We start from the raw sequence: 19073 nt of genomic DNA on the forward strand, positions 1-19073 counted from the left end.
ATTGTGGGTGTGGTGTATGAATGTTAACACTTTGTAATAATTCTTTAGTATATTACTTGTGTGGTGTAGAAGATAAGTATTTAAGAAAGTAATTATGTAAGAATGTTAACACTGTTATAATTTTTTTTAGTATATTACTTGTGTGGTGTAGAAGAGAATTATTTATGTAGAGATACTGCTTGTAAACCAATGATGGTAAGATGATGTCATGGGGTAGGACTGGATAAGTCTGACTTCTTCCTACTCCATTCAAGCATGTACTAGGTATAAGCAAATTGATATTGGATTATGTGTACAATCATGTGTGTTGTCATTATCAACTGTCTTTACATGCTTGAATAAATCAAATCAAATCAAATAATAAAATCACATTACTACATAAGAAATTACTAATGGGCTTTTGGCTGCAAAAGAGCTTTCCATTTTCTCCACGGACTGTTTGGTATTTTGGTAGTTAGCCATAAATATAACTTTCTTATGAGCAAAAAAGAGCTGAAGTAAGCAAATCTATTGCAATTTTGGTCACAAGGATGATCAGAATTTGCACTTAAGCATCTGTTCAGATCAGTTAAAAGTAAGTATTGCCACATGCTGCCAAGTTCTGTGCTGTTTCAGTGGATTCAGCATTGATGCATTCTTGTACACATCCTATACAAATGAACATAACAAATCTTTTATCCCCCCCAAACTTGCATCACTGGGGGATAAAGGATAGTATCTGTCACACTCAGACAAGAAAGCAAGCAAACCCTAAAGTAGGGAATTCTTTACTGATGCCAGCAGGTATTTTCCATTAAAGCAGAGGAATGGGCCACAGTGGAATGACAGCTTGCAAAGACATTTCATTTCATGGGAATATGATGCATTTCTTCTTATGTTTGCACTGCTGGAATTTTTTATTGTTGAGTTCAACACTTTCATTTCTTATTTTGAAGACAGACAAATCTCATTTCATGTGTAAGTGCACAACAGCATATTAGATTTTGTTGTTTACTAAAGTGTCTTAGGGCTATCCATGGAATAGACTTTAAACAGTGATAGAGGCAAATTTTATGAAGCATTCATGTGTTACTCTTATTTGATAAAGTTCTAACAATTACCTTGTTCTATTGGAATGAATGTTGAATGCATTTTAACTTATTTATAACTGGATTTTAATATAAATTATAGAAATACAGACCAGAGACTTTGTTGTGACTGACCAAACAATAGACTCACTTCTGATTCAAGACATACAATGATTTTGAAACAAGTGGGCATGAGGGTTTTGGGTAGAAGTTTACTTAGAACCCAAACACTCTAGTAATACCTTGTTCCCAACAGTGAATATAAACGTTGACAATAGGAAATTTAAAAAAAAATTTAAAAAAAATAAAAAAGTACTGTGCTTTGCTGTTGTTATAGGTAAAAGTCTGCAAGAGATACTTAAACATTTTCTAGGGGATCAAGAGTAAACAGGCTAGATTATGAGTGCCAGACAGTAAATCCAGCCTTTTCAAAACTAATATCCACCACTGTCAGTGGGTTAGCCATTAACTGCAATGAATTAGCTTTATTAGGCCATCCTGGAGAAATGGGATAACTGCCAAGGCTGTCTTTCTGGAATAAATAGGCACAGTCCCACCTGTAGTCTGTGTTCATTTTGCGATTACCGTGAATAAGGGATTCCTGAAAAAACTACGTTGCAGCGGTTTGTTCCGTTATGCAATTATAATGCAAACGCTTGCATCAATATGTGTCAAGAGGTTTCATGAGTTCTGTTGATATTACAGAAAGTGAAAAAAGGCATTCTCAAGAAATGTAGAAACTGAGGTCATTACGTAGTACTACTAAAAAAAAAAACTGTGAGACAGGAGCAGCAAAAAGATTGCAGCTCCACCAAAAGCTGGCATATGGAAAGAGATCAAAAAGAAGATGAATGCCATCATAACACTACAGAGGTCATGCTTAGGGTTAAAAGAAAGGAGGCTAATTAAAAATGCTCAATAAAAAGCACAGTGCAGCCAACCAAAGAGCATCAGACCACTGGAGAGAGGGCTGCTGGTACACTGATCAGTGGGGATGTGCCAGTCTCTGGTATTACTCCAGATGGGGACAGTGACATCATATCCAATTTTTGCCAGCAAATTTTCTTAAGGAAAGAAAGTTTAATACATTTCCCAAAGCAGGACAAGGATCTTTATACTTTTGAATTTGTGTTTTTCCTGGTTGGTTTCTCTCAATGTTTTGCAGTTAACTTGCAAACATTAAATGTTGCTTAGATATGCAGACCTACTAACATTGGAGAAGGAGGTAACGCTAGGCAATATATAAGGACTGCTCTGAAAATTCACAACATTTTATCTTCAGTTATTAACCTGCGGATCCCTGATTACTCATGTCAATGTCCAGTTCTTCTTCTTCATTTGCTTTTCAACAGGATAGACCACAGACATAGGAAAGCCTCTGTAATGTGGCATAGACTTAGGTACAGCATTAATCAGAAAAACTCAAAAGGCATCACCAACTTTTTTGCATAATTTAAAGTGAAAAATTGTACTGGCGTACTCTGATATTTAAATGTGTATCTGCTAGATAAATTGTGCACAGGTAGACAGGTCTGGATATGTAATTCATCACTGTTAACAGCATACCATATTTGATTTTTCCAAAAAGTTAGATATCATAATTAATTTTTTCAATGTTATACTTTGGAATATAAATTGTAAAGTACTTTCTAAACCCTTCCAAAATTTTTTCTCAGATGCTTAAACAGACACAACAGGCAAATTTCATGTACAACATATTTTCTTAGTCAAATAAAATGACTGCAATTTGAAAGAAGATTTGGAAAGAACCAGATTCAAAAAGCAAAGTGTATTGGAATATACAAACTAAATACCCAGTCCTAGTTACAGAGTGTGTTACAATGAGCCATGGTTAGCAAAGTCATGTTCAGCATTTTTGTTTAACAGTACATTACCAAGAATGTGATCTGAATTAAGAAGACTTACAAACTTTACTGGTTGACTAAACAAACCTTTAAGAGTGTCAGAAAACAAACTTATATTTTGTTCTTGTCTGGTGCTAGTAACTACACATCTAGAAAAGAGCCAACAATCAATGTACAAGGAGTAGCAAGTTCCAATACATTTTCAGTGTTCTATTCTTTTGTTAAATTTGCATCATGGAGTTCAAGGAATTACCTGTGTAACCAGGGGTTCCAGAAGCCTCTCCACAGTCAAGGTGCGGATTTCAAGACTCTTGGGGTCCCATTTCAACAGGATGGGGGAGGTGGCGGTCGTCATGGTCTCTGTTGGGAATAAAAGCATCTCAGTGTTTATGATAATCTTCAGCAGTTCAGTATTTTTCTGCAGATAACTGATCACAAATTCCAGGAACCAATTGTAGCAAGTCATAATTAGGCCTATTATATGGAATTGTTAGACATTCCCTTTTTTGTAATGTTTAAACACTGTATTGTTCTAAATTTATGATTACAAAAAGAGCGTACTCCCTTTGTCTCAGGAGGTAGTTATAGGTTATTTGTCTTCAATAACAATACCTCTCATGGATTACCCTTCACAAATAACCAATCAGAAACAAGCATCCAAGACCATATTTAAGCATAAGGTTTATGCCAATACTCAGTCCTCATAAACACTTCAGAAATTTTACAAAGGAACAAAACTAAAGGCTTCAGCAAAAGGTTTCCAGGGTCAAGTACTGCAAACACTGACAATCAGCAAATCCAAGCTCTGCACATTAAAAGAAGCACAGTCAACAATTCCAGCAAACCACAAATTAATGGCTGGCCACTTCCCTAACCTTAAGTTTCTGTAATTAACTTTCTTAATTAACTCCACCATTATGTCCCCAAAGCTGGAGATTATTCAGTAAGGGTCCAGTAAATTCAGGAAGAAATCTACAATTTTTCCCCATTTGTGTAGCTAGCTGTCATTCAGTGGGTTTTTGACCTAGATTTGTCTAAATTGCTCATGAAAGAATCTGAATACTTAAAATTATTCAGCTACAAACATTGTATTGTACTGTAGCACTGCAATATGAGAGCAACCACATTAAGATAAACAGTAAAGAAACTGTGCAAAAGGAGAAAAAAAACCCAGAGATAATTCAACACATTCAGTAGTGTGACTACCTTCTCAAGAGCCAAGAAAATGGCAAAACCAGAAGTCACATAAGTGAAAACATAGAGAAAGTGAGTTCTGCAATAAGAATAAGAATCTCAACTACACAGTTTTTAGATATTATGATTTTTAACTGATTTTTTTTTATTACTTTTTTAACTCTTACGCTCAGTGGGATTGTATTAAGTAAATGTGCGAACAGAACAGCTGGCACAGGGGTAAGCAGTATGTTACGCTGAGGATGTGTTTCTACAGTAAGCAATTTCAGAATGGTCCAGCTGGGACTGGCTCAGTCTACTGCCAATGTCAATGAGGCAGAAGGGAATAAAGAATGTGAATAAGAATGACAGATCTGGGCCAGAGGCCCTAATAGTACACACACTGGGTTAAGATGGATGAACAGCAGAAAACAAAACAGATATACTGTAGTTCTCTCAAAAGAGAATGGACGTTTATATTTTCTAAAAGTAATTCCAGGCCTTCACATATACTTGTGCCATTACATTTTTGTTCCCAACAAGGAATTCTGGACAAGGAAAATGTCATTTTTGACATTTTCAAAAATAAGACTATAATTACTGCATTGCACTTGTATGAGGTGAGGTGATGTGAGGTCACCAAAATCTAATCAATTCATCCTTGAGTCCAAGTGAACACTTGTGCCAAATTTGAAAAAAATTGCCTCAAGGCTGTATTGAATTCATAAAAATGGGCTGAAGGTATTGGTCGGGCAACCTGCAAACATAACGCCCCTAATCGCAGCGATCGCCAGCACGGAGGCATTAAAGTAACAGACTTCTCATACACTAAGGTTGAAACTGTTCTTGGCACATTATGTAACCAAACAAAAAAGATAGTTTTGTTTAAAACTATATTGGTAATTAAGTGACGGGAAGGTGTATTATTTATCATTTGAAATAAACTGCCACTGCCTAGATTTAGTCTAATATGGCAAGAAAAGGTCAAGAAACCCTCTAGCTGCATCTGCATTTATCTACAAATTTGACAAAATGTATGCTCAGATTGTCATTTAATATACTTTTACTAACACACAATTATGTGCATTGTTCTTGTTCATAATGAATACATTGCTCATTTTCATAGTGTATTTTGGAAAAACTCCCAAGCAAATGACATCAAAAAAAGCTAACTGGAGACGGGAGTTAGCAAACCTGGAGCCAAGTCAATGAAACCAGATTCGAGTTGCGAGTTAGAGCTGCTTTGGCGTATAAAAAAAATTAACATTTTGAGTTTGTTAGTCAAAAAAAGCATTTGCTGAACCATTCCTCTCGGAATATCTGTGATAAAGAATTACTGATTTTCATAAAGCTGGAAAGGGTTACAAAGTAATCTTAAAGAGTTTTGATATTCTTCAGTCCACATCATCCCATTGGTGAAGTAGGGTGGAGGGGACAATATGAACTGGGCCTGTTTTGCTGCTCCCTGAGCCTGCAGCTTGCCCCCATCGAGGGGGAAAAAATACATTTCCAGGTTTATCAAGGTACTGTATCTCACAGTATAATGTCAAGTGGTTGTCCACCAGCAGAAGCTCAGGAGAAGTTCAGTGATGCAGCAGGATAATGATCCCAAATATCAAAGTAAATTCTCTGCAGATCAACTTCAAACAAATGTGAGGCTGCTCTGAAAAATAAAACTAAAATCTTCCTTTTGAAGTGGCCCAGTCAGACTTCAACCTAAAAGAGATGTTCACACCACACATCCAAAAAATATGGCTGAGCTAAAACAGTTCTCTAAGGAAGCATAGTCGATAATTCCTTGTGAATATTGTCTGAGGTTGTTGCTGCCAAAGGAGAATTGGCTAGTTATTAATCCCAAGTCGATCACTTACTTTCTCCATCAGCACTATGAATGATTAATGGATGCCCTCAGTGAAGACATGAATAGTTTGTTTGTTTGTAATTAGTTTAGGCACACTGTGTTTTTTTTATACTTAGGCTTTGTTAAGATGTTAGTTCTTGAATATGCCTTTACTCATTGTATGAAACATACTTTTATTTTGAAGGACATTATTGTACATACTTCCGGCGTATGTAAGAGAGTAAGAGAGTGTGAGGATCACTTCGTGAGAAAAGGAGCATAGAAGAGAGCTCATTATTATTTTTCTATTGACTGATGCCAGTTCAGAGCCCCATGTTATGTTATATGTTTGTTGTAACAAAATAAACACGCCGGAGAAGGCTAAGCGTTTAAAACGACGTCTCTTATTCCGAGCCAAAGGAGTGGACTGCGCACCCTGTCCAACAGGCTTATATGAAAAAAAGATCTCATGTTATGACCGGTTAGGCTAATGCAGAAAACCAGGTAATTCCATAAAGGTGCACATACTTTTTCCCCACATTCTACAGTATATGCTTGAAAACTACAGTACACACCGTGGAGCAGTATTTAGCATTTTATACAAATAATGCTTATTGTAATTGGTAAGTGAATGAATGACAATTTGAGCATGAAAAGAAATTATCATAAAATTTACAGCTTCAATGACTAGTTGATTAATCCAAGAAATGAAGTGCAAACTCTTTTTGATAATCGATTAAGTTGTTTTAGACAAAAAAAAAAAAATTATGTGAGGATTTGCTGCATTTCTCAGCTTTATACCGTTTAAAACTAGGCTAAATATCTCAGGGTTACATAAAAAAAAAATTTATCAATCCAAATAACAGATTTATCAGTAATGAAGATGAGTATCACTTGTAGCCCCAATGCACTTCGATCTGATATGAGTTAGTATATCTGTTAGAAGTCTTTATGTATCATATGGAGCAGAGACATGACTTCCACCTTCAAACATTAATGCTGTCATTACAATAGAGGCTGGACTGAAAGACAGCAGATTGAATGCAAAGCATGCAAATACACTGTCCCATTATACAGTGCCAATGAAGGCCAACGTTCTGGTGACTCACTGATGTAGTGTTGTTGTTGGTGGAGCTCTTTGTTAAAGTCATGACAATGTCAGCAAATGCACACTGACATGCCTGTAAAAATGCAAAAATGTAAACTGTAAAATTGTGAAAATTGCTGTCACCCTATGGAGGTTTTTTGCTATTTTAGTGCAGTTGTAATGTAACCACGTCATGAATAAAACTAAACCTTCAAAACATGTTTCCTGGTGATGGAGGATAAGCAGAGAAACAAAATTCATTCAGGGTGTTTCTACATGAGATCTCTCTCTAGTGAGACTCGCAAAAAGCTGGAACAAAAACAGCTGAGAGGCTGTCACCTGTCAAAGTCTCTGCCATCTGTAATGTCATTATTCAGCACATTCAGCTGCACCATCTACCAACAAATGTGATGATACCAAATGTTTTCCGAGGAGAGATTTCTTAAATGAATTTAAAAAGGGTCTCTACCAGATACCTCAGCCTTGGTCTGGCTGAGATCACACATCCACTGTTCGAGTATTTAACACACTATGCTTTGGATTGTCACTTGTCATTGTGCCTGAATGTTGAACAGAACTGACTCGACAACTCTAGATTTGAACAACAAACTGTGTACAGCCAAACATGCACGTCCCACCTTCATCACACATCACATCAGCGCTGTCTAGAAAACTAAAGTAATAAACAGAATGTGATCTGTTGATTTGGTGATCAACATGCAGTCTCTCCCACACTTTTGATGAATTGGGTTCCTGTTCTCTCCTGCCAGCATGAGAGCAGTATGAAACACAACTACAAAAGTAAGAGAAAACGCAGATTTGAAATGATTTCAAAGAAATTGTTAAATTCAAAAAAGATCTCTGAAAGCAATGATGAAATAAGTACAAACAGGCAATGTGGCAATTTATTCATATGCCTTATCCACTTGTGATGGTGGCTCCACATTGAAAATTCTTCCTCTTCTTCAGAATCCAAGTATTCCCACACCACAGCATGAGCCCTTAGCTGTGGAAGGATTAAAATCTCTTACTCTCAGATCTGTTTTGATCAACCAGCAGGTGTTTGGTAAAAAGCATGAGTCATATTTCAGTTGTACTTTGTGAGATGCCCTACCATCTGCTGTGTACAACTCTGTGTGTATGTCTGTGGCTGATGCATGGGGAAAGACAGAGGGAGAACAAAATTATTTACTGTATGAGAAAAACAAAATACAAATACGGAAGTTTAGAATTTTTTATAGCAACTGTAATGGCGACTCAGTGTTTTTATGTTTTGCTTTTTCACACACATGTACTGTACAGTGCATGAAAATGCATACTGTACCATCATCTTCCATGTACACCAAGGAAACACTGTCATGTTCCAATTTTTATTTTCTGCAGAAAACTAATGTTTCATTCTGCCCAGAACAGGCTTTTGGGGAAGGACGGCAATGTTTCAGATGGTTCAGAATAACACAATAGATAGGGAGGAAAATGGGTCATCTGCTGGAGTTTTTAGGATTTTCTCTGGAAAAAAAGCACAGGATTTGCATTAAAATTCTACTCATATAGACATAAATTTTAGCAGTTTTGAAATAAAATAGGGGAAGGAATAAAAGCCCAGCAGCTACGTCTTTCATTACTTTAATAAGAATGTACAGTATTTTGACATGAACAAAACATGTTTTTGATTGCTGTGCTAATCCACAATTGAATTGCTGTTTACATGAAAGTAAAGCCCATGAGTATGTTTTGAACTGGGAAGTATGATCCTGACAAAAACACTAGCGCCAGGCAAGCTGAGTCTGATAAGGGATGCACACTGCTCCCAGTAAATTAAACCTCCCAGTCGAAGTCTGGCTGGCTGCACTCTTCTGTATATTACAGAGCTAACTACCCACCACCAGTGTTCACAATAAAAATCTAATACACTGAGAGTGTAAATGTATAAAAGAAAATATATACAAAAATCTGTAATTGTGTAATTGAGATTAATGTTGACTCTTTCTTGTGACAGAGCAACTTAAATATGCATATAAAATAAATAAAACATCTTGACTGAGTTCATGATATTGTTGCACATGTCATTTCTTACTTGGAAACTGTTTCTAATATAATAACCATCCAGATGGGCAATGTCTATTAAACTGGGAGCGGACAAATGTCTACAGTAAAACATCAAGGACGCTGATATTGGTGACCCTTTGCCTATCTGGTAGTACTTTGAGTAAAACATCATTGATGTGAGATCAGCTGATGGTTCAGTTTACTCTAAATATTCAGTGGTGTTACAAAGTGATGGCTCTTTACCTCATAAACAATCTTCGGCTAATAGCAGACAGCGTGTCGTCCGTATCTCCACCGGGTGCAGTGAGGTCACAAACCTGACAACAGTGAGTTTCATTCTGGTGTGTCATCAATTTAAATCATGGAGTTAACATTACTTAGTTACAACTGGTATGACTCTGCGATCAGCAGAAGCCGCTTCCTAAACAAGCTTTGCTAACAGGACTACAGGTGTCACTGCATATTAACCTTCAACTTGCCCAATGATGGATAGATTACGTACATAAACTGAAGACCGACCATGTTCTACAGTAGAACAGCAATATACAGCAACAGTTGCTGCTTTGCGGTTGCATGCCTCCGCCAACCAGTCAAATTCATGTGTATGGGAGAGAAGAGAGGCCACTGACCTTGACCTTTGACCACCAAAATCTAATGAATTCAGCTACATTGCTGTTCTTCCCCTCTAACCTAGAGCTCGTCTTGAAGTTTGCACAACTGCGATACAGCATGTAAACAAATCACTGCTAGAGCTGAAAAGATATTAAAGACATTTAACCATAATTACACAACTATCCACACAATTTTTGTTGAAGTGACTGCTTTCACTCAATGTAGGAGTGGTAATAATGGCATCTGTAGTAAGCTCACCACATGCTGCCATTCACTATATGTCAGTTCATTTGTCACCTAATGGAGGGTCTTCTTGATACTGTTTGTTTTTATTGCTCATTAAACAATATTACCTTAGTTTCTGCTTATGTCTGCTATTTCCTGAAATAATACTGATGACATGGCAGAGAGACAATAGCAACAGACAACAACAGATGTAAGGTAATTACTTCAGCTGACCAGGTGTTAACTCAGCTGTTTGTGTGCATTTAGAATATGTGTTTGTGCATGCTTTTTATATGTGTAGGTCAAACTGTTGTATTGCTGATTCATGGTTTTACTGGTAAACCTACTCACAACAAACTTTCAAACTGTGTTCTCACTTATTCAACCAGAAAACTGCTACAAATGTCAACCCTCATTTTAGTTTTAATACAATTAGACCTTACAGAATTCTTCAGTTGACCTGGTTGGAATCTACGTATTGTAATATCAGATTTCTTTACTTTAAATTTTTCATAGCAATAACGACTACTGTAAACTAGAGTGAGAAGCTATGAACAATGTAAACTAGCCAATTATCAGCTGTCCAGTATCGCGGAATCACTAGCCAACATTATCATTACTGATGGACAATAATGTCCTTCAGCAACAAATGCCAGGATTTAGATCTGCTCATAGCACAATAACTGCTGCAGCTGCTGTTGTGGATGTCACTGTTAACTCAATAAGAAAACAGCACTGTGGTTGTGATTGATAAAGGTGTTCCTTAAGGATCAATATTAAGGCCACTGCTTTTTACATCTTCACTCTGGTTCATAATTAATATTTTTTAATCCCATGCTGTAGTACTGATGATACCACCTTGTGTGCCATCAGCCCTACCCCAAACCAGGCCTTCTCCAGATTACAGGATGCTTTCAGTGACCTACAAATGACCATTTATTCAAAAGCATTTCACAAGATCGTGAGCCATGGATGTTACGATTCATATCCATGCTCTAAATGGAGATCTAATTGATATAGCATAGCACTGTAAATACTTAGCAATTTGGTTAGACAACAGCTTGTCTTACCAAAATGAAGATGAACATATTGCTCAAAAACTAAAAATTCAAATAAGTTTCTTATACAAAAACAGAACTTGTTTCTCATATAGGTCAAAGGTCAAGGTCTTTAGTTGTCATATGCACAGTTAGGAAAAGTGTTTCCCTGTACAATGAAATTCTTACTCTGCCGTCCACATGAATGCCACAAAATACAAATGAAATATGAAGTAGATAAATAACACTATAACACTATACAATTCGCCATACTGTCTGCACTGAGTTACGCTGACATCCTCTATGCTCCGCCCTTAAACCACGGGATACTGTCTATGGCAGAACCATTCCATTCACTACACGAGTCAGCTATCGTACCTGTCACTGAGAGATAGCAATATGCTAAAGCTAGATGGTAATCACTGGCATCTAGAAGGTATCAGCAAACTGTGTCTTCATGTATAAGGCCTTGATTTCTAAGCTGCCATAATTAACATCCTCAGCTGAGTTCAGCTAATTTAAGGGTTCCTCATACCAACTCTGAACTGAGGGAGACTGGTTTCCAGTACTATGCAGCTTACTAGAATGAGCTACAAAACAGCTTGAAGTTAGAAACACTCATTCCTTTGATAAACTTTAAAGCTTTATCGGCTTATGCAGATAAGGTCTCTGATAGTTCATTAAGATGCCCTTTCAGACAACAGTGAACACCAGCAGCCTTTCAATGACGAGTACACATTCATTTACACCTTCGTGACATTCTGATTCATGTCAAATCAAACAATACACCTTACAGACCTGAGGAACAGCTTGCAAAAATTAAACAGGAAGGTCCTGTCACCAACCCAGTACAAAAGCTCTGACAAAGTACAAAATCAAGGGCAGATTGCTTCCTAGAAACGGGTGCTTTTCCCCTGCAGCTAGCCAATTTTGAGTGCTTTCTGGCAGTGGTATAATGGTACCAGCGTGAACTTCTTGGCGTGAGTTGCACCCTTGTGTGAACTCACTGCTGGTTACAAATCCAAAGTCTCCCAGGGAAAGAAGAAGAGTGTCTTTTTAAGACCACAAGGAGCTCTTCCAATGTGAACCAGTGATTCACAAGTTGCAGTTTAATTTGCCTGTCATGAATATTGAAAACTATGACAAAGAACCAAGTCTTATATATGCTCCCCTCATAAAAGATTCTGTTAGCAACAAATCTGCAGTTGTATTTCAATTCTACCACCAATCACATGCTTCTATCATTTTCCCACATGGAGGCTATTTCTGCTGATTTCATAATTATACAACCATATTTTTGCTAATATAGTACTGGATCATATGTGGTACATCTATATTTGGTTCTTTACATGTTTTCTTGCCATTTGTACTAATCTGTCAAAAATGACTGACATATGGTGGTCCTGATGGAAATAAAAATAATCTCAAGGCCTTCTGATTTCACATACAAGTGTTTACGACACCTAACTGCAAAAGCCTGTGGCAGGATAATCGGTGCATCTCAGCAAAGCGGGCAAGCACAGTTCTTTAGTACAGATATTGTGCTGAGTCAGAGCTTTGTTTGTGTGCTCGTTTTGACAGAGCTCTGGCTATAGCAAATAAAACAGATGGCAATAACTTCTAATATTCAATACAGCTGACACTACTAACACAAAGAGAAACCTCCTGCTGTCTTCACCACATGTGGTGCCTGTGATTTTGGTCTTGTAGTAAAAGGCACTACACTGCAGTGTACACACTACATAAAGCATTACTGAGTTCATAATTGTAGCACAAAATATTATTCATCATAAAAGACCCCATATACTTGCCTTGAAGGGATTCTGCAATAGGGGAATACGAGGTTTTATATTCAGGTAGATCTTACCATGTCTAAACCCCTAATATCTGCATGTCACATTATGCACAGTCTCTCAATACGTAGAGTCGGTCACAGGGAATCAGACAAAAATGTCATTGAGATTTGGTTGTTTCTATTAAACACTAATACTTCATTCACACATACTGTATATCCCAAGTAGATCAACTACATATTAGGGGCTCTGTAAGTATACAACAGAGCGATTTCAATTCAATTAGCTGCTTTGGGGTTAAATCTTATCTGGTGGTTTTAAAGGCAAAATCAAAATCAAGACTCCTCCCTCTGTGAGTCCATGCTGACCTGGATTTAACTTCACTACCATGAATGTATTATCAAATGAGGTAATACATGATAAGCATCCAAAAAGCAGAGAAATAAAGTCAGATGCAGTGCCAAAACAAGTTGGGTTCAGCAAATTTAAAACCCTAATCTTTATCTTTACTTATGCAAAACAACATTTATGCAACAAACAAAAAGGAGAAGAAAGCTAATGCTAAAACAGATAATTTTATGTAATCAAACCATAGTTCATGATGATTTACAAACTTTAAGAGGTTAACTAGGTTCCTATGAAACCTTGTGTTACTAAGCTTCAGCAGAGAATAGATACTTATAAAAACATGCCGATTTTAAAAATGACAGAAATTCTGAGGACCACAAAGCAAGCAGTCCTTGAGACTGAGAGCTTGTTAAACTTTTAATTTAACTCTCAAAAAGAAACATTTTATCAAGTCTCTTCATAGACATGAGCAGAGTTCTATAACAGAATACACAGAAAGAGAGGACTCCCAGTGAAGTTAGTCAGTGTTAATCTTTCTCACTACAATGTGAGGGTAAAACGCCTTTAAAATGGTGTGTTGTGGGTTTCCAAAGTTAGAACATTCTTAGCCTTGCACATTTGCAAATACACACACACACACACACACACACACACACACATTTGTTACAGATAAAAATATTCAAAAGTTTAAACGCTGCTTGCACTGCATAAAATGGGAATCAGAGCTTCTGTAGTGCATGACACTGACTTTGTGACTAAAACCCCTGTCGTTCGCCATTATGGAACGTTAATATGCCGACACTGCACTAACCCAGATTCAGAGCAGTGTTAAGCACATACATACACTTGCATGGAGCAGTGTGGGAGTCTAAAAGCAGAAGTCAAGGCTCAACCTGTCATATCACCGCTCTACAGAGCCATGTTCTCAAAGAGGCCAAAATAGGCTGATCAAAGTAGAGCAGAACCTGTGAAATTCTCAAAGCAGTCATATTCTCTTAGGGACTCCAAAACCTTCTTTAAAAACGTAAACACATTACAAAGTTGAACAAACACTCTTAAACCAGCAACACTGCTTCAGAGAATACCTGCTTCCGATTTGCTAGAAGATGTATACCCGTATGCTTCAAAATACATCATCATCTGATCGTGTGTTGTTTAATAACCCTGTCATATCTTCCATCATCCTACAGATACAGTCATCCATACTTTTAATGTCAGCTATTGAACAGCACTATACTTAAGTTCTGCTTTGGTATTAGACTTGAAACACAAAAAACAGACTACTGTAACTGAAAGTAAATTAGTAGCTTCTTTCCATCATTACTGCCAAGGATGCTGTATGTTCCCACAGAACAAGTACACAACAGTACAGCATTAAATATCAACTACACACACAGAGAACAACCTGAATCTGGCTTTAAAAGAAATTAACCAGGATAAAGTGCGCAAAACAACTAGTGTGACCACTTGACTAGAAGAAAATCTTTTCTCTATTCTGTAGCCAGAATCAGTACAGGAAAAAGTTAAGATAATTTCCTATATACTGTAGGGATGTGCGATACTGACCAGAAAAGAGAGCTTGCGATATTAAAACATGATGATATTGAGTGTGAGGGTGAAATTAGCACAGAAGACGCCCCCGCCATTTTTTTATGTTCAACTTGTGGGAAGGAGTTCAGTTAGAAGGTCACACACAGCTTCAATTAGAAGTTAGAAGCCAATGCATAGTTCAGCACAGTTATAAAGTCTGAAGGGACTTGTGTGGAATCATAGAGGAGAGAAACCAGTCTAGTTTCTGGCAAAACCTTCACAGTTCTTGAATACCGTTGTCTTTTATAGCACATGACAATTCATATTTTATTACCAGACGATTAGTTAAAACATTTCAAAATGCACCTGCATCATTTTGTGACTAAGTCGAGTTAGCCTATTTTTCCAGTTGTATATTTTGTCACTGAAGATTTCTTTAAAAATATTAAAATATCGCGTCGTCTGGTTCTTGTGAACCCATCGTCTGATCTCATGAGCAAAGTGTACCGTTACACCACCACTTAAAACCAAAGTATTCAAGCACAACAATAACTTAAACAAACACTGACATTATTCGCTAATGTTTGCTGAGTGTTTTTGCGGCCGGTTTGGTCCTGTCGTGGTGAGCTGCCTCGCGCAGCTTTTCATATTCCTCCTATTCTGTGCGGCGGTTCGCTTGCAGATTGTAAAACAAGCTGTCCAGTTGCTTTTTGGTCACGTATAAGCGTGTGTGCAGTAGTCTGTCCTAAAGGCCACATGCATTTTTATGTTTAAAGTAGACATACTGTACTGTAGTTGTGATAGCTGCAAAAAAATATACAAAATAAGGTTCACAGTATCTGAAAACCAAAAGTGAGAATCTTAAAGCAGAAGATGAGTGAGTACCTGGTGAAGCATATTGGGCAGATGTTGCATTCGGTGAACACGTGGGTACCTCCAATTCACAAGATGAATTCTAAATTGCAGGGCTATGCCAAGTAAGAGCAAATATCCTTCACACTTCCCTTTGGAGGGCTATTAAGAGCAAATCCCTCTCTTACCGCAACCATCCAGTAAAAACAGTCAAAGCAGAGGAGATGATTGCTTTCCACTGTAATCACATTTTTGTGCCAAACTGCTCAGGTTTAAAACAATTGTGTTAATTATGTAAACAGGACAAGATGCACAGCCTTGCAGGAATATTATCAAGTGTTCGCTCACTAAATTATTTTACCGAGATTAGGAGCAGTAGAAGGTGCCCTGTGGAGTTTTTAACTGCAAGTGATGCCATGGAGCAGTGTTTTCTGTTAGTATCGTGCATGCACAAGTACATTGCGCTAATCAACATGGGGGCAAATGTAGCAATGCACCAAAACAGGCGGTTATCAAGTAAACATGAACATATACAATGCAGGATTTAAACTCACTCTAAACTTTTTTTATTCATTTTGAGAATATGGTGCATTTTGGTGAGAAACGATAAATATTTCAAATAAGTCTGGTTTTATAGTTACTGACAGCTGTTTCATTGGTTAAAAAAGACAACTGAGTCCATCAGAAATAGGTGATATTAAAACTGAACATATCATCTATCTGTGCCAGAATCAGGAAAATGATGTCATGCATGAACAGCGATTGAGGCAGCAACACGAGTTGTCATAAGATGAAACAAAAATTACAATACTTTGCCTAGGGCCTATATCATCATACTTCTCTAACTGACATGAAAAGCATAACAGTAGCATCATCATTAACACCAGTAAACACAGCCTCCATGTCAACTGACACTAAACATGCATCAGTCACTAATAGTTGGTTAAAGTAAAACAAAATAAGCCCCGTCCCAAAGAAAAAAAAACATGAACACAATGCCCAACAGAAAATGTAAGGAGATAAAATAGCAGTTCAGTTTCATCATCAGGCTAGGTTACTTCTTTATGTTCTTACACATATACAATGTATTTGTTCTCCCACTCTGTAAACCAAGTTCCTGTGTGAAACGTTAATATTTAAAGAGGCATCCACATTAAAATAGTCTGTTTTACATTCATAACACTTTCTTTCATGCTCATCAACTATATTATTAACTATAGGCTAGTTTACTCTCAGGTATGCTATGGGGAATTTAATGTCTCATTTGGAAATGAACAGCAAAGGTCTCGTGCTCTTTTAACCGGATAAAATAGGGAGCTAATAATGGGTAACAGTGAGAGACTGTAGGAGAGAAAGAGAGAATTATGTATGACAAGAAGGAAACTGCACAAACATATGATGAGCATTTCTGAGAAAATGGGGAAGAAGCTGAAAAATGTATGCATTCCTTGTACTGTCAGGCATTTCTGCAAAAATCAGTAAGCAGCAGGTACATAAGCCTTAAACACCCCCAGTGTTTGGTTTATTTATAGGAAAGATCTGTCTTATCTTAGCTTAGGAAATCCTTTCAAATTACATAAAATGTCTGTATTTAACCTTTAAAAATTAAATTACATGTCCCCAGCCTCTCATTCCAAGCTTCTAGATTAAACCGTGGATGTGAAATTGCTTCTGGTCAGCATACAGATTTTTTTTTTGTAAGAGGAGAGAACAAAAGCAGTCACCAAACAATAAAAAAGTTAATGCACCAAGACAGAGCGCACATACTGTGGGGGAGGAGCTGGGGTCAATACCTGAGACCCATACTGGTCCCAGATGTACAGTGGGGGTGGGTAGAGAGTGAATATGAGAGAGACAAGTGAGGCTTCAGAAGGACAGACATCTGAGAGGATGGGAAAAATGAATGTCATCTAGCAAGAGTCTCTGCATAGATTGGTTTATGATAATCAGACCAATAAGGTGGCACAATGGGGGACAAACACAATGGAGAGAGAGAGAACTTTCTAGTGCAAAAACTGCTTTAACATGAGATCTCATAGCTAAAAAAATAAAAATTAAAAATAAAAAAATCGACTGTGCAAATAAGAATGACTGAATTTTTGCACTTTTCTCTGTTAGCTGCTATTCATTAATATTGTCCCCATGTTGGTGATTCATTTTGGTAGCATTTTTTGGTACATATCTTGAAATTTGCTTTTTATCCTCATGGCAATGAATAAATTAAATGTGCTGACATAAAGAAAAAAAATCCTTAGTCTGTGGCAGAAGGAGGGCTGAAAAAAGCCTGACCAGTAATTTTGTTATTGTCTTCATATCTGTAAGTAGTCAGGCAGTGTGCATTGTGCTTCGGAGGAGTGGTTTTGGAGAGAAGTCAGAATGAAAGGGTGGATTTCTTCAGTTGGCTACTTTCAAAAATCGAGCTTCCCCTTCTGGTTTTTCCAGGAAACCCATCTACGTACGTGTACCTTTCACATACAAGACCTATCTCTTCACTTTAGGCTAAAAGAAACTAGTTTCAGTCCATTACTGACAATCTGCACCCCTGCTTGTTCCCCTTATAACTTGAAGAAGGTCAAAGATTTAAAAAAAAAAAGGAACATTATACAAGTTTAAAGCATTCTGCAGCAACGCAGGGATAAAAACAGTAACATACTGTATTTTATATCACAATCACCCAAGAACATTATACTGTAGATTTTACAAAGGAAAACATGCTAAATTAAACTGGAAAAACCAACAGGGATTAGAATTAGTATGTGAGTGTTCCACATACTTCAGACTATCTCATACAAGTTTTGCAAACTAAACAAGGATGTTTGTAAAGTTGGAAATACATTATAAGACTACTTAATTATCATAAATATTAAGGCATACTGAAAAGCATCATCATTATGACAGCTTCCAGTGACAAAGTCTAGTCATAATGAAATGAATCCTTTTCTTACCATAACTAGACACTTGAAAGTGACACATACATGCAGCCTTAAAAAGACCATAGTTGCTTCTCACACTTCAGGCAATCCTAGCCTGAATGAATAACATAAATTCTCAGAATGAGACATAGTCCACTGTAAAAGGTGATGAACTGATCCATATCAGCTGAATTAATTCAGGGAATTAGCTCAGGTGGTTCTACATGTATCTGAGAACAAAGGTCTTGTTGTCACTTCTCAGAACTGACAGGGTGACGGACCAACAAAAGAAAAATGCTATTAACAATTCAATCTTGTCAAAATCAATAACCTTTCCCCAATGACTGTGACATCTGTGGGAGGCTAGTGAAGAATCTTTAAAACAGAAGGCAAAAATCTTGGCAGCATTTTGGCATCCCAGTCAAGTTACAACATCTCAGTGAGAAAAGGTGCCGTCTGATCAGTGACAAATTTTACTCTCTCAGCTCCTAGGAGATACAAACCCCTGCTCCATCATCCTCTGGGTTTTCCACTGATGTGACTACAACTTTATCGCAGGTAATTTCACCCCTTAATTAAAAGTTCTTATCAAAGAAAAGCTTTAATTTTGTAAAGAAAGCTGCTCGGTTTCCATGCTTTGCTTATTTGAAAGATTTCCAACAATTGATCGACTGGGAGTGCCC

At 37.2% G+C, this 19073-nt stretch overlaps 1 protein-coding gene across 17 annotated transcripts in view; it reads right to left on the bottom strand.

Annotated features, from left to right (window-relative positions):
• The window catches only part of ctnna2 (catenin (cadherin-associated protein), alpha 2), a 387665-nt gene that overhangs the window by 293692 nt on the left and 74900 nt on the right, over positions 1-19073 (bottom strand). For all 17 annotated transcript variants that reach the window (XR_002275124.1, XM_020602097.1, XM_020602081.1 and 14 more), the window contains one exon: positions 3186-3292. Coding sequence is in view for 16 of the 17 variants with exons in the window: in XM_020602097.1 (XP_020457753.1) it covers positions 3186-3287 (102 nt within the window). In the remaining variant the exon portion in view is untranslated. The remainder of the gene's footprint in view (positions 1-3185; positions 3293-19073) is intronic.

The sequence above is a fragment of the Monopterus albus genome, unplaced genomic scaffold, assembly GCF_001952655.1.
Source record: "Monopterus albus unplaced genomic scaffold, M_albus_1.0 scaffold54.1, whole genome shotgun sequence".
In the NCBI taxonomy this organism is placed as follows: Eukaryota; Metazoa; Chordata; class Actinopteri; order Synbranchiformes; family Synbranchidae; genus Monopterus; species Monopterus albus.